Below are 21,024 nucleotides of genomic sequence, written 5' to 3' on the forward strand. Positions count from 1 at the left end.
CTTTAGTCCCGATTCAGGAACCGGGACTAAAGGCCCTTACGAACCGGGACAACATGCCCTTTTTCTACCAGTGCTGGGTCTGTGGTTGGAGGCCAACAATTATGGTTTCCTCCTCCGACATCGTTGTCATGCGGGGGTGTCAGTTCTGAAGTTCGACGGTGTGTCCAGGAACATGTTGCCCCGGTCTGATTAATTCTTTCAACTGTTATGGTTTTGCTTCTGACAAACTGCTATGGAGGTCCGTAAAGCTACTGATTAGCGATGAAACCGCGTCGAGCTTGGATGAAGAGGTGATATGTCTTTTTACCCTTTGGTGGTGCCGAAGGAGAGAAACATGCACTAGTATTTTGCATAGGATTTTCCAATCTTTTCGGTCATGTAAGATCGGTGTTTACATGTCTTGTACCTAGATCTTTATTCTGTAAATGAAACCCGTGTTACCATGAAAGAAATGACGTTCAAATCCCACACTTTTGTGTTGATCCATTGCTGGATCGAGGAGCGTCACGTTTAATAAGACATCACATCACATTTTGTTGCCACTTGCGGTTTGATTTGATCTGATTTGATTTCGCACGTAGGTCGTTTTTAGGGGAGGGGGCCTACGCACTCGCGCGCCGGATGGATACGTACGTACGCCCGCCCTCGTGCTGAGCAGGCCGATCGACTCTAGTGGTGCACCTTTACTGTATCCCGGCAACGACATGCATGATCACAAGACCTTTAGTCTGTGACCTCACTCCTCTGTCTATATATCCGGGAGCCTATATGAGCTGTTAGGCCATATCCTTCGCCGGTTCCATCCCTGCCTGCCTGCCTGCCTAGGTCGTTCAAACAGATTCGCTGAGCACAGCTCGACGACGTAGCAGAAAAAGAGAAGTAGAGAAGCCATCAGTTAGCAATGGCCTCCTCGTCGCTGGACACGGAGGCGGGAGCCGGAGCGCAGCACAAGGCCGCCGCCGGCGACGGCAGCGGGTACACCACCGCGGCCACCGCCCACGCGGTGGACACAGGTTCGTCGTCGTGTAAACGTCAATAATCCATCTAGTAGCTTGTTAAGTTTCGAGACGCATGGCAATGGTGCATGATGACTTGATGAGTGCGTGTGCAGACTCATGGCAGCAGGTGGGGCTGCTGCTGGTGACGGGGTTCAACTGCGCCTACGTGCTCAGCTTCTCCAACCTGATGATGGTGCCGCTAGGGTGGGGGTGGGGCGCCGCCTGCCTGCTGCTCCTCGCCGCCGCCGCCTGGTACGCCAACTGGCTCCTCGCCGGCCTCCACGTCGTCGACGGCCAGCGGTTCATCCGCTACAGGGACCTCATGGGCTTCGTCTTCGGTACGCAGCCAGAGTTTGTTTTTTTCTTTTCGAGGAAGCGTTCTAGCTAGGCTGACTCGATGACTTGAGAGCTTCGTGACTAATTGCAATGGAGAACGAAATGCATCCGACACGTACTCACCGATTATGCTCTGCTTGCTGTGCGTGTGAAGGGAGGAAAATGTACTACCTCACCTGGTTCCTGCAGTTCACCACCCTGCTCCTGGGAAGCATGGGCTTCATTCTGCTCGGCGGGAGAGCACTCAAGGTTCACCGTTCGATCGGCCATCACCTCCTTAAAAATATTTTTTTTCTTTTTTTTATCGTGAGTCATAATGGCATTAGCACGATTAATTAACTAATAACAACCGTAGTCAACGTGCGTGCGTTGCTTTCCACCCGCAGGCGATCAGCGCGGAGTTCACCCAGACCCCTCCGCGGCTGCAGTGGTTCATCGCCGCGACGGGGTTCGTCTACTTCGCCTTCGCCTACTTCGTGCCCACCATCTCCGCCATGCGGAACTGGCTGGCCACCTCCGCCGCGCTCACCGTCACCTTCGACGTCGCGCTGCTCGCCGTCCTCGTCCGAGACGGTACTGGTGGACTGGTGGTGACCACGCATATGCGTGCTGCGTGCGTGCATTTTCATTATACCATTCAAAGGCAAAAGCTCACTGACGTTGTAACGAACTGCGTACGTACGTAGGGAGGTCGAACTCGCGGCGGGTTGACTACGCCATCCACGGGACGGAGGCGGAGAAGGCGTTCAACGCGCTGGGGGCCGTGGCGGCGATCCTGGTGTGCAACACCTCGGGCCTGCTCCCGGAGATCCAGTCGACGCTGCGGAAGCCGGCGGTGGGCAACATGCGGCGGGCGCTGGCGCTGCAGTACACGGTGGGGGCCGCGGGGTACTACGGGATCAGCGTGGCCGGGTACTGGGCGTACGGCGCCGCCGCGTCCGAGTACCTGCCCAACCAGCTCTCCGGCCCGCGCTGGGCCTCCGTGCTCATCAACGCCACCGCCTTCCTCCAGAGCATCGTCTCGCAGCACGTACGTACTTGCTCTACTTCTCGTCTGGTTCAGTCAAGTTGTGATGGCCACTACGTACGTACACATGGGTGCTGATGATGCCGGTGCAGCTGTTCACGGTGCCGATCCACGAGGGCATGGACACGGGGCTGCAGCGGCTGGAGGAGGGCATGTTCTCGCGCTACAACATGACGCGCAGGCTCTTCGCCAGGGGGCTGCTCTTCGGGGTCAACGTCTTCGTCACCGCGCTCTTCCCATTCATGGGCGACTTCGTCAACCTCTTCGGATCCTTCGCGCTCTTCCCGCTCACCTTCATGTTCCCCAGCATGATCGTCCTCAAAGTAAGTAAATTTCTTTTACAACCAGCAGTGCGTGGATTGTTAATTTGACGACTGTGCCTGCCGTGCAGATCAAAGGGGAGTGTGACGGGAGATGGTGCAGGCTCTGGCACTGGAGCATCATCGTCGTCTCCTCGGCCATCGGACTCGCCACCTCCGCCGCCGCGGTCAGACTCATCCTGCACAACGCCAGCGTCTACCGCTTCTTCGCCGACACCTAGAGCACGCCTATCCCGCCGCGCAGGATGATGATGCAGTGCGTGCGCCCAACCGTGACATAACAGTTACTACTAGCACTATCAGGCCATGGTATCCGTGTCAATGCGTGGGCACGTTAACATGCCAAACGTGACACTAAAATAGCAGTACTCATAGTAGTAGTGGTGAACCACCTGCATTGGACGCCATTTGAGCAAGAAGAAACTTCCATTTCGAAACGAAAAATAAAATAAAATAATGCCACCTCCCTTGCAAGAGAACACTGCGGATTTGTACAGACGCATCAATCAATCAAAAAACAAACATATCCCGGGTGAAACGGCAGCTCAAGAACCACATCCATATGTACACACTTGCAAGTACCACACACGGTTCGCTGGATCCATCAGCAGCAGTTTCTCGTTTTTCTGTTCTTTTCTCTCTCTTTTTGTTGTTTTCGCATGCCAATGGCCCTTGAAAACCTGCATCCATTTCTTGCGCTGGAGTTTGGATCATTCCTGGTTGGGTGTAGATACTCGAGACCGGCCCCTGCTCCCATCTTTGGGACGGCGGATTCATCGGCCCTGCAAAACTCGACGCAGACCGATGCCTGGCGTAATCTCCGAGAGCCGATCGAGCCCTTCATGGACTGGGCTTGGAGAGCTTGAAGTCCATCGTCCAGTGTGACGCAGGGGTGGTCTCCAGTAACGCCACCCATTCGCAATGATCCAAACCACCACTTGCTAATATAGCTTTATTCTGGTGGTAATTGGACTCCGACAGATTGGGCATGACTCCAATGTCTGTCCACATTCACAGCACGTCTGCAAAGGAAGTGCTTTGTTAGAAAGGATGTTGACACCGACGTTTCAACCCACGCACAAAAACAGAAAATGATTTCCCAGGAAGCAACAGCAATGCGCTAATCCACTCACCTGGTGTCCACAGCCAAAAGCCATGTCCTTCGGGTTCACAAGGCAGATAGGGCAAACCTGCACATGAGAAATGCTAGTAAGGCGCTGGAGACTGCAAATTTGGCGTAAAGAAATACTCCCTCCGTTCACTTTTGTAAGTTGTATCAGACAGCTCAAAATAGGCTGTTTTGCACATTGTCTGAAATGTCTTCAAGGTCTTATAAAAGTGAACAGAGGGCGTAGGAAATTAAAAGATCAGGTGACATTTGCATCTATGACAGGTGAAAACTTTACCTGATTATCATAAGCAGAAGACGGTGCAGCAGGGGCCGCAGTATGTGCAGTTTTATAGGGAGGATACGCTGATGAAGATGTACTAGGCTGAGGTTTACTAAAGCTTTTAGATCCATATGAATAAGCATCATGGCTTCCACCAGGAGGAGGCAGAGGAACCCTTTCTGGAGCCTTCATAGAACGACGACTGTTTGCCACATCGATACAAGTCAGTGCATATTTCAGAATGAATAAAAAAATAACGAATCAAGCACTTGAAAGGGGTGGGGGAGCATATACCCTAATATTCCTAATTCCACAGTTGCTTTGTACTGTTGTGGTATCTCCATCAAGGCTGAAAGTGCAAACGCTGCCTCTTTTCTTGATTGTGGCATGTTTTTAGACATTATCTCCGAGAAGTTCACAAACTGGACCAAGTAAAAGATTCTCAGTGTTACAATGGCGTCAGCCAGTCAAGGTTCGGAAAAGGAAAAAACATATGACATCAATCATATCAGATCTTTATCACTACGTTCCCCTGTGACTTACTTGAAAATTATCAAAAGCCCGGGCAGGAATGTTGTCATCAAATTCCTTCATCATGTCCCATGGGCCATCACCAACTCCTACTAACACAATAGATAGCGGCAGTTCACTGCATACATAAACAAAAAACTGAAGCGATGAGCAACATCCATGACATGGGAGGGCAATAAATTCAATGCACACAATAAAGCAAGTGGTCACTGCAAAAATGAGGGTGAGGTGCACATGACTATGTACATATCAAAACATTATAACAAAGGCAATATGAAGGACCAACCTGGCCCTCACAATGGCATCAACAGTCTTTTGCTCTTGGGAACTCAGCTGCCCAGATGCAGTATCTACACTCCTTGTAACCTACGTAAAGTACACAAGTTAACAAGAGAACATAAAGAAGATATCCAGTTTTGAGGTTTATACAGCAGAGAGAACATGGAAAACATGATAATCACAAATATGAACTATTTGATCAAGTGTGAAGAGCACAGTTTGACACTACAGTGCAGGGTACATAGTTCAGATTAATAAAAGAAGGATACATATCCTGGAAGAATGATTACAATTTCGCAAACACATTATATCGAGTTGAAGTTCTTCAAGAGTTATACAGCTTTTGCCAGATATAGGAGTTTGATCTTGAAATAAAAGTTATACAGCTTTTACCAGATATAGAAGTTTTCTTCTGTTATATGTTCATTATTATACATACCAGCACTCCAGATATGCATACAAACAAACAGTCATGCCTATGTTAACAGAAAAAGAAAAAAGCACCTTGCAGTTGGAATGCAACAATTCTAAATGAAGCATATCTAGCATGCCCACTGCCCAGGAGTCAGAACTACCAACTGTGCAATTACATGTACCATCAGAAGAGGGTAAAGTGTAGTACCTGTCCGTCAGCAATTATCAGCAGAACATGGTACTGCCCACCACTTTGCTCCACGATGGTCATAGCCATCTCAATTATTGGTGCAAAAGATGTTGGTCCTGTTCAAAATCAACATTAATACTCAGAACTAACACACCAATCGAACCTACTTGAAAGACAATGGGGTGACTTAAGCTTACCAGCCAAGCGCAAATGTGGAACGAGTTCCCTGTATCGCTCAAGAGCTTCTGAGAATCCATTGCACGGTCTCTCATCAGGGTAAAAACAGAATACGTCTTGGTCATGTGTTGATGCTGAAAAAAGTAAGCAAATGGGCATGATTTAGATGAATCGTCACAGTGGTGAGAAATGATCAACTATTACACGATCTTTACCATCTCCAAATCCGAAGCAGGGAATCAAGTTATCTTCATCAAATTTAGACAATGTCTGTCCAAGAATCGAGATTCCTTGTTCATAAGGATTTGGTACATTGCTAATGTGATGTAAACTACGTCCATGGAAGGAGAATTTGCCTGATAAAGGGAACAAATCATTAGCATCAGGATCAGTGGAACTGATTATTGGGAATAAAGCAAACAGGTGGTTCACAAGCACTAACCTGTCCATTCATTGCTCTTTGTGAAATCAATACCCACGATGAGATTCGAAGACTCGAGTCCAGCTTGAGCTAGAGCATCAGTAACCTGCAAACACATTATCAACTCTTAACTATCCGGATTTTGAAAATCAATTGTTTGCTTATGTGCCTGAATCTTGTACTATTGACGCTGAAGCCAGTATACTACAGAAAGAACGCCAGAACCTAACAGAAGTTGGTGAACAAACTTTTGATTGATAAGCTACTAGTTGCAGTAAGAAATGTAGTGGGCCATACTTGCGAAACCGATAGGAAAGTATGATGCACAGATTTAATCAGGAAAGTCACTGTCAGACAAACTGCACCACAGTGTGACAATATACAGGCATCTACACTGCACCTTCGGCGACTGAGCATCCCAGAACTTGAGGCGATAGATTATTGCCACCCATAGTCATTATCCTGTTCGAGAAGACCAAGCAACACACACCAAGTAGCACAAGCAAACATGATTACCAAGCTGGCAACCACCCAATAAACATGTATAATTCATTTATTTTGTTATCGCGTGCGGGAATCATTCATCAACAGTGATTGATGGTTGACCACGAGATTAACTTGTGATGTTGTGCTGATTCGGCGTGAACTCAATCCGGTTGAGTGGTTGACCGGCTAATGGAGCGTCGTGAACTCTCCAGAAATCTCGAATGGGCCGCAGATTGACCGACTACGAAGCGCAAACCGGCGACGCCGCCAACTTCCCAGCAATCCAAAGATGGGATCTAGTAGGTACCAATTCACTGTTTCGATCTATTCGCATCGAGAGTTCCGGGCGAACACGCGAAACTGCAGCCGCCGCTTGAACTAGCAACAATCCCAACAAACTCGAAATCACCAAGGGGACGTACCTGCTCCACGGACCGGAAGTCGTCGGCGATCCGCGAGTAGCGCCGGTCGAGGCGCGGCTTGTTGGCCGCCCCCGCCCGCGCTGCGGGCGGCGGCGGCTGCGCGGCGACGGGCGCGGGCTGGTAGGCCGGGTAGGGCGCGGCGTAGCCCCCCTGCTGCGGCGGCGCGCCGTAGTAGCCGCCCTGCGCGTCCTGGCCGGCGCCGTACGGGTACCCTCCCGCCCCCGGCGGCCCCCACTGCGGCGCCGGCGGCTGCTGGAAGGACGCCGAGTGCGCGTACCGCCCGTTCCCGCTCCCGTCCCCCCGCGACTCGCTCCTCGAATGCCCGCCCCCCATGCCTCTCCCTCTCTCTGTATGTGTCCCTCCGCCCTCGCCTGAAGAGTAGTAGATGGGTGTCTCCGCAGATGGCAGATGAAAACGCGGTGGCGGTGGCTGCTGTGGCAACGGCGGCGCGCGAGGACCGGGTGGGGAGGCGACCGCGGCGGCGGCGAAGGCTTGGAGGCTTGCAGAGTCTAGAGGATGCTTCCTTCCGGTGTGCTTCCTTTGGGGCTGTGTCCGGTCCTGTGCTGGGCTGCTGTTCGCTTGGCTGACGGTGGTTGGAGTTTTGATTTGGCTGGGTGACTTTTTTGGGGGCGAGGGGAGGGGGATGCGTCGAGTAGTGGTATCACGGGGAGCCGGAGGAGTATATATCCCACACATGACACACGCCTAGGCCTAAGCGGTCACGTGCAAGAAAACCCATCCCGGAGGAAACTGCTGGGGCTCTCGCTCTTGCTACGTACGTGGAATCTTCGCATCGCGGTCCTCGAAAGCGAGCCGGCTTTCCGCTCGGATCCTACTCCCTCCGTTCCAAAATATAACGCGTCTTCGGTTTCCGTGCGTCAACTTTGACCATTAATTTAATCAACAAGACCGACTGCGGCGGGCGAAAAAATTATACCAATGAATTCGTATTCAAAAAAAGTTTTTAATTATATAATTTTTAATCCCGCCGCAGTCGGTCTCGTGAGTTAAATTTATGGTCAAAATTGAACCTCGAAAAGCGTGGGCGCGCTATATTTTGGAACGGAGGGAGTACTATTTTTCGAATGTTATTTAGGGTAGCTTTCGAGAGATATATAGGCAGCTGTGATAAAATGGCATCCTTCTGCGTACAGTTGGCATTCACTCTACTGGATGTCTTTTGATTGTTTTTTCTTAGAAAAATAATAATAAACGGCATCTTTCCGGGGAAAATGTACAGTACTCTACGCGGAATTGTTTGTCAAAATGTCCTTTGTGTATTTGGATTGTACAAATTAAACAGTTTATGCGGCCGAGATACACATGTTTAGTGTCTTACCGAGTCGCGCCTAATGCTTCGTAGGGTATGGCAATTTTTAAGTCACCAAAGGAGGTTATTCGACCTTGTCAACCTCAAAAATCGTGTCGGCTCAGTCTCTTACAGATGCTCACAGGGACAGGATGTGATATGTACATTTATAGGGATGTGTGTTTATGTGTGTCTATGGTCTATATTGTGTTTCTAAAAATATATATGCGAGGGCGCCATGGTGACTAGCCACCAAATGGGCGTGGGCTAGATTTTCTAGATGGAATTACTGCTTTTTATTAGAAGGCCTCGGATAAATCCGCGATCATAGCATTCCTAATACTACATCTCATTACATCAACCTTCCCTAACTAATCCGTGATCGGCACCGTTTGCGGATCATCCATCCCATCGCACTTCAACCTGCTGAATGGAGGGCAGCAGATTCTTCACCTCTTCTACAAAATGGTTCAACCTTGACTTGAGCTTGTTGACCATCCCTGTGTAGTCCGATTCCAGTACTAGCTCCTGGACACTCCCCCCTCCTAAATCACCACATACAGGTTCACCACTCGTTGGAAGCATACAACTCTGCTAGCTCTGGTTCTGTGGTGGACAATAGCAAAAGGCACACTCTGGCGATGAATGAGCCATGATAATCCCGAAGAATTGCACCCCCACCACCTATGGGTCCATCCTTAGATAGCGCTCCGACTGCATTTGCCTTAATCCAACCTGCATCTGGGGGAAGCCATCACATGGGTTACTTTGCCGGTGTGATCACCTGCTCGAGATCGTGTTTGTCCTGCCATTCCTTCACATAAAATGGCACCTTTTCAACTACGATGATCGTGTCACAGATCTGCCCTCCATCCTTCACCCCATTTTTGACCATCAGTAGTTAGTACAGTTTTAGCACCAATCATTCAAGGCACCAACAGACCATCTTCTATCACCCTGTGTGTCACTATACTAGACCTGATGTCGTTGGGGCAATGACTTACGTTGCCCCCTCCAATCAACCCAATCATTGTCACTATCTCTCTCTCTTTCATCACCCATCACAGTGAATCTTGGATCACCATTGTTTCCCTACCTTCTTCTACGTCTACGGTGGTTCCTCCATACAAGATCCACCATCGGCTCCCCTGCATTTTCTAATGTATGTGTTGTCTCCTCCCACTACTTGTCGACCCATCGGCACCTCCACCCCATTGGCTGCCTGTGACCGGCATAGCTACCGCCTAAGAGCATACTTGGATTGGGGCATCTTATGCGTACTCACCGATCTTGAACTCAACGGGTGGCGGGAACAAACACAAATTACTCCACGTATAAACTGGGTCTAGGATCCATGGATATTTTCTCACCAAGATCCACATGTTTACCGTCGTAAATCTGGGTGCAATGTTTTGGCTCTCAAGCACCAAATACCTGATACGGGAAATATTTTTTAAACTTCCATATCAATATAGAAAACCATCAAAAACATTAGTCGTGCATGTTAGGATGTTCTTTACCATTGCACAAAAAATCATAATTAGAATTGCATGTTGTACCAAAAAAAACAAGCTATAGGGATCGTAAAAGCAAATTCAAATATATAGAAACACAACCAAACTTCTCGCAATCATTTAGATTGTTTCATGGCAATTTATCAGTTCAACAAACATGTAGATTACTTCAGGTGCAACCACGCGGCTATCTCTCCTATATAGTCTTATTATTGACGAGAAACTAGGTGATAGTGAGTTTTCATATCACTAAACACAAAAGTATATTTTCTATCGAAACTTGAGAAGTTACAACCAAAATTCGAGAAACAACAATCGGAAAGTTCAGAAGGGCCAAGCCTATTATATGTATTTCAAAAATAGTAATCCAGCTCGATTTTTTTGGTGTTTTTTTTTGACAAAAAAATCAAAAAATGTCACCTAGTACTTCCTAGGGCTATAGTACTGTAGTATTTCTCCTCCATGTCATGTATACCCTCGTGATTCTCTCAAAAAGAGAACATGAAAAAAAAAGGTGATAGCTTTTGGCAGTGAGCATGTGTGCTTTTGTGCTTTTTGAGCGTGCACATTTGTTTGTATTAGGTTGTACTACATGCCTACATCTAACATGTGATGGTGATATCAGATCCAATCCTCCCAAAATATACATTTAATATCGAGCGATTAGTTAAAGAAAACTTTTCTGAAACGAGGGCAGTTAAAGAAAAACTTGGTAGTACTGCTAGTAAATTTGCTTTCCGGTTGTTGTTTATTGGTCACACATGCCGTGCCTTGTTGAAGGAGAGATAGAGTTTGTTCAACCACGCAAGTGTTCACATTCCCAGCAACTTCATCCATTCTCTTACTTATTCAACCTTACCTAACTCTTACAATAACCTACCTAGGGTTTGGTTGCTCACATTTGTTTTCATTGACATAGTATACATGATCTACGGTGGGTAACTGCCACCTTCGTACACTGTATACTATCCCTTTGCATAAGTAAATTCATCACATTTGACTGTCCGACCTTGACGCATCTCTCTCTCTTCGAGATCACGTCCCCGGAAATTTCCTTGGCTCCGCTTCCAACGGCACGCCCCTGGACCAGTTGTGACCGTTGGCTCATGCATCTGGTTGCGCATGATTTAAACTACTTTCTCTGTTCATTTTTATAAGACGTTGTAGACATTTTAGACAGTGCCCAAAACAGTTCAATCTCAGCTGTCTGAAACGTCTTATAAAAAAGAACGGAGGAAGTAGTAGAAGATTTTGCCGTTGACTTTGATGTAGCAACGCGCCAATTTAACCCAAACAGATGTCCTTCTAGAAAAACAAATGTAAATTTAACGAGAGTTTTCTCAACTTGTATTGCTAGTGCCTAGTGGGAAGGTCTTGCTCCACAAGTGGTCGTATTATGCGGAAGAAATATGTAGCAACTTGTTGTGCTCAGTCAGTTCTCAAAAAAAAAAAAAAACTTGTTGTGCTCAGTCAGTTGTACGTGCATGCATGTCATTTTCCCTTGACTGTGCCCATTGAAAGGTCCAGTGTTACGTCACAGGGCCTGTACGCGCGCATCACTGTGGCCCCGTAAGCAAACGAATGGCGAATACTAATACAGAATACGATGGATACGTGCATACTGTTTTCAAACAGAGGGTGTAGTACGATGACTCGGTACTCACGCGTTGTTGGTTGTCAGCGACGTGCCTGCTACCGCATTTTGTCTCGGAACTACACTACCAGTCTAGCTATGGTATGTACTCCCTTCATTTCTTGTTACTCTGCATATAAAATTTATTTGAAATCTGCCTAAAGTTTAACCTATTTTGTATTAAAATATATAAACATCTGCCATACCGGAGGTATATAGTAGGGGCATGAAAATTAATTTCATGATGCATCTAGTAATGTTGATTTTGTATTGCGAATATTGATATTTTTTCCTATCAACATGATCAAACTTTACGAAGTTTGATTCTAGATAAATTTTACATGCAGACTAAAAAACGGAGGGAATACATGTATTTGCGTATTTGCATTTCGGTCCCAGAAAACACCACAATTGACACAAGGTGTACTGAAAATTTGATAAGGTGGAGGGTGCGACACACGTATACGCCAGTAGAGTGGGCAGTGGATATGTACGTATGACAATGACGCGTACATATCTAAATACTTAGCGCAGAAGGAACCAAGGGGTACGTACGTGTTGTTTACCGGTTCCGTATGCCATTTCAGCAGCCGGGGAGATGAGACGACCCATCAGGCTATCCTTTTTCATCAGCAATCATCTCATCATCCACACCGTTCATGGACGATTATTAGCCTGCAGGTTGGCGCAGCCGTCTCATATATCTATTGCCGCTCCTTATGTTCCAAATTACTTGTCGCGGAAATGGATGTATCTAGAACTAAAATACATCTAGATACATCCATTTCTGCGACGAGTAATTCGGAACGGAGGGAGTATGTGTCAGATTATAAACTGCATTCGGTAATTAATCAGAGGGGCTTAATGCTCCCTTCTAGGAAGCTTAAGACAGCAGCTACTAGTAAGCACGAAGGACCTACCAACGCTGAGTCGCCGACTACGTCGTAAAGAAAAGGTAAATGAAAACTGCACGCACGCTAGGGGAAAAGGCTTTTGTCATTGGCCACTTCAGGAACGAGGTTGGCAACGAAGGCAAGTCACCTTTGCCGCCGCCGCCGCGAAAGGACGGCGCGTTCCCTACGTAGGAAGTCACTACGTATGTATCGTCGCTGACCGCAGTGACCGGAGGAGAACATGCGCCGCTGCGCACACTGCTATAATCTGAAACCGGACGCCCGTTTTGCTCGAGATTGATGCCTTGGCTCGGCTGCACTACAACACGGTTAAGAAATGGAGGCATTTTATTGAAGGCATAAAAAAAGTGCCTTAGATTATCTCTTTCAAAGGCGTTCTGGAGAAAATGCCTTCAAAGGTCCATGGATAGCAGGCACTTACGAAAAATGCCTCAAAAGATGCTCAATTAATGGCATTTAAAAAAAGTGCCGTGATATGGAATAGTATACAGGCATTTTGCAAAAGGCCACTGGAGATTTAGATGCGTTTTTAGAAAACGCCGCAATTTACCAAAGCATAAGGGGTGTTTTGAAATTTGCCAGCACATGCTTTGAAGGCGTTCTGAAAGAAAACGCGAATCAGTCCCTATTAGATGGCATATGTACGTCAACAGCCTTCCACTCGTGCGGCCCAGCTGGCCAGATATACTGCATATAAAAGCTACTGTTACTCTTCAAAGCAATAGCAGGGTGGTGGAATGGTCTGCATTACCTTAGAATTAACCTGAGGTCGCTGGCTCGAGTCAAATACTATTTGCATTTTTTGCGCCAGCCATTCGACGCTTGAATACAACCGCTAACTATTTAGTCCCATACCGCCTACCGAGATAAAATTTAGCCGCTTTAAAAGAACAGCCGCGTATTGTTTTGTAAGAATTCTCCAACGTAAGCGGAAGTGACGTGTGATTTAGTTTAGTTTAATTATTAATTATTAATTATTAATTATGGTGGACCTGTACATCTAACCTACGCGGACGGGAATGGCTCAGAAAAATGGTATTGAAATGTGACACGTGGGACATGATTGGGCCAGCCAGCCCAGGGAAAAGGCCCGGCAAGTTGAGACGAGGTGGACCCGTTGCGTATATGTGTGTGTGTTGTTTGTTTTACGTACTAACTGCAGTTTATTTGAAAAATCGCCTCTCGAAGCATGGAGGCGTTCTTCTCGAAGCATGTAGACCTTTCCCTTCGGGATAGTCTCTAGCGTTTTTCTAAAACGCCCTGATACATCTTTGGAGGCATTTTTTAGGTTTTTAAAGGCATTTTTTAATGCCTCCTAATGTCTACTGTGTTGTAGTGCTGGGAGCGTTTTACCTATCACTAGCAGTTGCTATGTGACCTTCTTTTTTGTTTTTGAAACACGCTTCTGTCTGTCTGACTAGACCTGCTGTTCTCTATTCTATCTATCTTTCATTTGATGTGACGGAATAAGGCCAACTCCATTGCGCGACCCCATCTTGTCCGGCTCCGTCTGTTTGGGGTAAAACGGACAAACAAGGCGGCTCAGCGCGCGACGGTCCGGACCCGTCTGGTCCGTTTTGTATCAAGGCCGACCCATTTTGAGCGGATCTTTGCACCGGATTTGGGTGACGCGGACACCGAACGGACACGCCGCTCGTCCGTGTCTGGCCGCGTGGCGGGGCGGCCATCTACCTCCCACCCGCCAACATCAATACGCACGGGTGGCCGACCCCACCTGTCATCGGCCCAGTGGAAGGTCGCCGTCCTTCTTAAATAGGGAACCTGTGGACCGGTTGTCGTCCACACTGCCCCACTCCATCCCGCGGCCTTCTCGAAATCCGACCGCGCTAAACCCTAGCCCTCCCTTGTCGAGCTCGCCGGCCGGCCACCTCGAAGCCATGGGCTTCTAGAACCGCAAGGGGAAGCACGACCGCGAGGCCGGCTCCTCGTCGGGGCGCCGCGCCGGCTCCGTGAAGAAGGAGGCCGCATCACCACCACACCGGGCCCCCGCGCCGCCCACTTTCTCCATCGCCCCCACATCCGCCGGCGAGCGCGACCGACACTACATCCGCGCGTCGGTGTGCCGCTGTTATTGGGAGACGAGGATGCCGCTCCCCTGGAGCGACGTCCACTGATAACCCACAAGTATAGAGGATCGCAACAGCTTTCAAGGGTAGAGTATTCAACCCAAATTTATTGATTCGACACAAGGGGAGCCAAAGAATATTCTCAAGTATTAGCAGCTGAGTTGTCAATTCAACCACACCTGGAAACTTAGTATCTGCAGCAAAGGGTTTAGTAGCAAAGTAATATGATAGTGATGGTAACGGTAACAAAAGAGTAATGAAAGCAAAGTAATGTTTTTGGTATTTTGTAGTGATTGTAATAATAGCAACGGGAAAGTAAATAAGCGTAAACCAGTATATGGAAAGCTCGTAGGCATCGGATCAATGATGGATAATTATGCCGGATGCGGTTCATCATGTAACAGTCATAACATAGGGTGACACAGAACTAGCTCCAATTCGTCAATGTAATGTAGGCATGTATTCCGAATATAGTCATACGTGCTTATGGAAAAGAACTTGCATGACATCTTTTGTCCTACCCTCCCGTGGCAGCGGGGTCCTAATGGAAACTAAGGGATATTAAGGCCTCCTTTTAATAGAGAACCGGAGCAAAACATTAGCACATAGTGAATACATGAACTCCTCAAACTACGGTCATCACCGGTAAGTATCTCGATTATTGTCACTTCAGGGTTAACGGATCATAACACATAATAGGTGACTATAGACTTGCAAGATAGGATCAAGAACTCTCATATATTGATGAAAACATAATAGGTTCAGATCTGAAATCATGACACTCGGGCCCTAGTGACAAGCATTAAGCATAGCAAAGTCATAGCAACATCAATCTCAGAACATAGTGGATACTAGGGATCAAACCCTAACAAAACTAACTCGATTACATGATAAATCTCATCCAACCCATCACCGTCCAGCAAGCGTATGATGGAATTACTCACGCACGGCGGTGAGCATCATGAAATTGGCGATGGAGGATGGTTGATGATGACGACGGCGACGAATTCCCCTCTTCGGAGCCCCGAACGGACTCTAGATCAGCCCTCCCGAGTGTTTTAGGGCTTGGCGCGGCTCCGTATCGTAAAACGCGATGAATTCTTCTCTCTTATTTTTTCTCCCCGAAAGCAAATATATAGAGTTGGAGTTGGAGTCGGGGGTCTCCAGGGGCCCATGAGGTAGGGGGAGCAGTGAGAATTTTGAGTTGTGCTCTCTAGTAACTTTGGCATCTGTCTTGCATACCCCCCGGTCACGATACTTCTTTGCGATAATTTCTTTGTGCAGTGCCACGAAAGGATCTACCTCATCTAGATGTTGTAGCACTACCAAGTTTGCTCTGTCAAAGTCGCTGCATCGATCTGAGTATGCCACGTGCAATTCCCTGCGACCGTTGCAGTGACCTTCTCCTTCGAGCCTCCCATCGTGCTTGTTAACGGGCAAACCAACACTAACACCAGGCGGTTGGTCTACGCCATATAGAAAATTCTCACCGAAAGAGATGCACTCTTGTGTCAAATAGCCCTGGACTATGCTTCATCCGGACGGGACATGTTACGAACGAATCCTTTGATGATCCCATTCATCCTCTCAAACGGCATCATGTTGTGCAGGAATGACGGCCCCAGGTCTATTATGTCATCCACATATGGACACACAGATGCACCATGACGTCAAAGAACGTGGGCGGGAAGTACATCTCAAGCTCATTCAGTATCACAACGATCTCTTCCTGTAGCCTTCGGAGCTGCTTCACACTGATCGACTTTCGAGAGATGACATCGAAAAAGCTGCAGAGACCAATAAGCGTGTCACGGATGTGCTTGTCCATTATCCCTCTAAGGGCAACAGGTAGTATCTGCGTCATCATCACATGACAGTCATGGGACTTCATCCCGCTGAACCTTTTCTTGTCCGTGTCTAGATATCTGCTTATCTTGCCACAGTAACCGGAACTAACTTTGACTCCGGTAAGGCACTTAAAGAATTGATGGATCTCAGCCTGACTTAAGGTGAAGCAAGAAGGGGGGCAATAATCCTCTTTCTTTATTTTCTTGCCCTTCTTCTCCCGTTCCTCTGTCTCCGTCTCTGTCTCGTATGACATTTTATGGGGCGGCATGTGCAGATCTTCCCTGATTTTCAAATCTTGCAAGTCTTTTCTTGCCTTCGGCCCATCCTTGGTCTTATCCGGCATGTTCATCAGTGTTGCGAGCAAGCTCTCAAGGACATTCTTACAGATATGCATTTAATCAAGGCAATGATGTGTATCGAGTTTGTGCTAGTACTCCAAGTCCCAGAACACAGACCTCATCTTCCATACCTCCAGCAGCGGCTCCGACGCCTTTCTCATCGTCTTTCCCGATGCGGGGCTCTCCTTCCAGTTTTTCAACAGCTCATCGATTTCGGCACCGCTCCGCTTACGTGGAGGTCCTCGATGCTCAGCGTGACCATTGAATAGATCTCCATGGTTTCTCCATGGGTCGTCCTGTTCGAGCCATCTTCGATGCCCCATGTACACGATTTTCCTAGACCCGCCATCTTTCCTTGACGTTAGCTGCTGAGACGTCATATCATCCATGCACCGCGTGCATCCGCAATATCCATGGCACACCTGGCCTGCCACATATCCGTAACCGAGATAGTCATGCACTGTCGTGATCAGCGCGACTCTCATGTTGAAATACTCGCCTTTGCTGGCGTCCCATGTCTTGGCCGGTGTTTTCCATAACGTGTATAACTCCTCTTGAAGTAGCCCCAGATACAAATTAATATTATTTCCTGCTTGTTTCGGCCCTTGAATAAGCATGCTCATGTGAATGTACTTCGATTTCATGCACAACCAGGGGGGAGGTTGTACATCCATACGAACACGGGCCATGTGCTATGGTTGGTGTTCTGATTGCCAAAAGGATTCGTGCCATCGGTACACGCGCCGAGCATGATGTTCCTTGCATCACATCCAAAATACCGATAGAAGCTGTTCAACGCTCTCCACTGGCTTCCATCCTTGACGTGTCTCAGCTTCGGATCATCTCCATCGTCGAGCTTCTTCCTCTCCGCGTGCCAGCGCATTAGCTTTGCTTCCTTGGGATCTACAAAATACCTCTGGAGACGGGGAGTGATCGGTAAGTACCATACCACTTTCTGGGGACATTTCTTCCCAACCTTCTTGTATCGAGAAGCATTGCACACAGGACAGCTTGTTTTTTCCATGTGCTCCTTCCGATAAATTATGCAATCGTTGATGCATGCATGGTATCTAACGTGTGGCAGATCAAGAGGGCACACGATCTTCTTGGCCTCATCAACACTACTAGGACATAGATTACCCGCGGGAAGAACATCCTTTAGGTACTTGAGATGCTCATCGAGGCTAGTGTCGGTCCATTTGTTTTTAGCCTTCGTCTTCAGGAGTTGGAGCGTGAAACTCAAGCGGGTCACCTCAGGATTGCAACCATCATACAATGGAGTGTTTGAGTCTACCACCAGTTGCTCCAGCTTAGCCTCCTCTCTAGAAGCAGCTCTCTCAGTACTCATCTCCTTGCGAAGCAATGCTTGAACATGAGGGTCCCGCACGATTGAACTTAGTACCGACGAACTCTGCTGCGTGGAGTCCATGTCGTTCTCTCCGCCGCCATGTCCGGCCCCTTCTCCGCCGCCATGTCTGGCCTCTTTCCCGCCGCCATTATCGATCATCTCTTTGTCTTGCCCCGTGTCATCATTGCCTGCCCCGTCGGCATCCTCAACATCGTCATCCTCAACTTCAATTATCCACCGAGTATAGCCATCCATGAAACCAGTCATGAGCAGGTGCGCTTCGACACGACCATCGTCATGGGGGTCGAGCCAAAATATTCCTTTGCGTTTTCGACACGGACATAAAACCTCTGTCAGGTTATTTTCCTTCATGTTCTGCACCGCCGACCGCAACCACCTGTCCACCATCGTTCCACTGACCACCGTCAACTCTGCACGGTAATAATAAACAAATTGATTATAAAAATGCGTGCATTCATCAAAGTCATACAAAAAATCGGCATGACCTTCCTTAAAATAGGACATATATAGATCTAGAGTTTGCCCGAAATTCGCCGAAACGGAAATAAATCGACATTTCGGCAAAACATAGGCAACTCAAAAGCACAATTTGGCGTCAACTCATGCCACACACAAAATTTTCATAAACATATCACACACACATAAACATATTTCCATTTTGCAAAAGCATGAAATTTTAATCACCTCTATCTCGAGATTGAGCACACGGTGGAGATGATGTTGTAGGGAGATCAAAAGTGCACAAATCTCTTCTTGACAAAGATAGATCTAGTTAGGGGCAAATAGGTCACTTAACTAAATGCTACATCTACCTAGCTACCTAATTTGGGAGGAGAAAACTTCAACTAGTGGAGGGGAATAAAAAAGAGAAAGGAGATGCATTAATGGAGGTGGTGTAGTTATAGCTAGGAGTAATGAAGAGAGAGAAAGGTAGGTAGAAGAGGGAGATTAATGGGGGAGAAGTATTGAGGAAGAAGAAGAGTGAGAGAGGGAGGATGTGGGAGGTAGGGGAAAGGGAGGAGAGGAGATGGGGAGGGGGAGGTGGAAAAAGGTGGTGGGTGCTACGTCTTAGCAGTAGCGCGGGAGCAAAAGTGCGTTGCTGCTAAGAGCGTAGCAGCAGCGCGCTTTCCTATCACGCGCTACTGCTAAACGGGCCAACCGTGTGGATAATTTCAAAATTAGCAGCAGCGACATGACTAAAAAGAGCGCTACTACTATGGCATTAGCAGCAGCGCGCTTCCTGATGCTGCGCTACTGGTAAACTTAGGTCATTGTGTACTATCGGTGGATTTTTGTAGCAGCGCGGTTTAAACATCACGCGCTATTGCTAAATTTGCACCAGTAACGCGCTTTCCGTAACCGCGCTGCTACTAATTAGCAGCAGCGCCTCTTTTTATGCTGCGCTGCTGCTAAGATTCTGTGTATAAGGTTTTCCCTAGTAGTGATGCCTCCAAAGATGGGACCCTTAGTACGGTTCATACTTAACCGTCTAGCAATAATGACACCCATACTAAAAGAGTTATCACCGAATAAGCCGTGGTGCAAAATAATAATATCAGGGATACTCAGGTTTCCACAGTTTCCGCGACCAATTAAGCAACGACTAGCAAATAAGGCAAAGTAGCATAAAACGGGAAAAATGCATGCTAGTGATTCGTGCATCGGAAACCTTCCTTGTTTCCCCTACAGTGATAGTGTCAATAAATCCCTCCACATCATCACGATGTGGTTCTTCTGTCTTGCCCCCAAAAGGGACTAGACAAATCCGACAGAAATCATAAAGTGACATCTCCTTATGCTCATCATATAAATGAAATTCCATCGTAGGTGGTGAGTTCTTAGAATGAAAATGAAAGTTTTGCACAAAGGTATTTGTGAGCAAGAGATACTGATCACATTGGTCGTGGAGGAAAGCGGTAAGGCCTGAAGTCTGAGCCAACTCATGAAAATCTTCATAAATCCCGGCTGCTCGTAAGAAATCCTCGGAAGGCCATTCACACGCCCGAACCTCCGCGGTGCGCGGCAAATTATACTTAGGCTTCGGTGCCTTTTCCTTCGAGCTTTGGCTCGATGAGCCCCTCAATAATCTCCTCATCATTTTCTGAAAAATTCTGAAATTTTTAGTAACTTCAAAATAAAATTAAATCAAACTCAATAATATTGATAGCAACTACTCCTACAAGTGCCTAGAGCCTATATCATGCATCAAAACTACTTTTGACCATATACATTTGACATGCAAGCTCAAGAACAGGGTCACCTAAGCAGCAAAGATTTGCAATGAATAAAGCACTAGAACAAAAACTAATTGGACCAATGGAGGAGTCACATACCAAGGAACAATCTCCACAAGCAGTTTTGTGAGAGGTACTTTGAGCAAGGAGATCGAAAATGGCAGCAAAGAGGGCTGGAACTCGTGCTTCAGTTGGTTTTTTGTGTTTGTGGGAGAAAGAAGAAGAGGATGGGTGCAGGAATAAGTGGAGGAGGACCACCGTGGGTCCACGAGGCAGGGGGCGCGCCCTAGGGGGGTGGGCGCGCCCTCCACCCTCGTGGCAAGGTGGTTGCCCCCCCTGGTGTGTTCTTTATTCCATAAATCCTCAAATATTCTAGAAAAAATCATATTTAAATTCCAGGGCATTTGGAGAACTTTTATTTTCAAGGTATTTTTATATTGCATGGATAATCAGATAACAGACAGAAAATTAGTTACTTTTACTTTATTTCAACTAAATAACAGAAAGTATAGAGATGGTACAAAAGGTTGTGCTTCTAGTTTCATCCATCTCATGCTTGTCAAAAGGAATCAACTAACAAGGTTGATCAAGTCTTGTTAGCGAACTCATTCCGAATAACATGGAACCGGAGAAATTTCGAATAACACTATGTTACCTCAACGGGGATATGAACATCCCCAATAATAAGAATATCATATTTCTTCTTGACAGTAGGAAGAGGAAATTCAAAAACTCCAAATATAATCGATGAAATTTTTCCAATAGAGTTGATACTATGAACTTGAG

The 21,024-nt window shown here is 47.2% G+C and overlaps 2 protein-coding genes across 2 annotated transcripts; one reads left to right on the forward strand and one right to left on the reverse strand.

Moving 5' to 3' along the window:
- Positions 1 to 795: 795 nt before the first annotated feature.
- Positions 796 to 3,148, forward strand: LOC119270002 (probable proline transporter 2). The gene is made up of 7 exons (XM_037551944.1): positions 796 to 1,013; positions 1,112 to 1,336; positions 1,489 to 1,583; positions 1,721 to 1,907; positions 2,021 to 2,364; positions 2,454 to 2,684; positions 2,753 to 3,148. The coding sequence occupies exons 1-7, from the start codon at positions 902 to 904 to the stop codon at positions 2,900 to 2,902; spliced, it is 1,344 nt and encodes a 447-aa protein (XP_037407841.1). The 5' UTR covers positions 796 to 901; the 3' UTR covers positions 2,903 to 3,148.
- Positions 3,126 to 7,654, reverse strand: LOC119270001 (E3 ubiquitin-protein ligase RGLG2-like). The gene is made up of 11 exons (XM_037551943.1): positions 6,993 to 7,654; positions 6,106 to 6,190; positions 5,879 to 6,019; positions 5,684 to 5,797; positions 5,505 to 5,602; positions 4,890 to 4,969; positions 4,616 to 4,721; positions 4,367 to 4,494; positions 4,088 to 4,274; positions 3,815 to 3,871; positions 3,126 to 3,703 (listed from the first exon to the last, which is right to left on the reverse strand). The coding sequence occupies exons 1-11, from the start codon at positions 7,323 to 7,325 to the stop codon at positions 3,623 to 3,625; spliced, it is 1,410 nt and encodes a 469-aa protein (XP_037407840.1). The 5' UTR covers positions 7,326 to 7,654; the 3' UTR covers positions 3,126 to 3,622.
- Between the last annotated feature and the right edge of the window lie 13,370 nt (positions 7,655 to 21,024).

Source organism: Triticum dicoccoides, chromosome 3A, assembly GCF_002162155.2.
Source record: "Triticum dicoccoides isolate Atlit2015 ecotype Zavitan chromosome 3A, WEW_v2.0, whole genome shotgun sequence".
Taxonomy (NCBI): Eukaryota; Viridiplantae; Streptophyta; class Magnoliopsida; order Poales; family Poaceae; genus Triticum; species Triticum dicoccoides.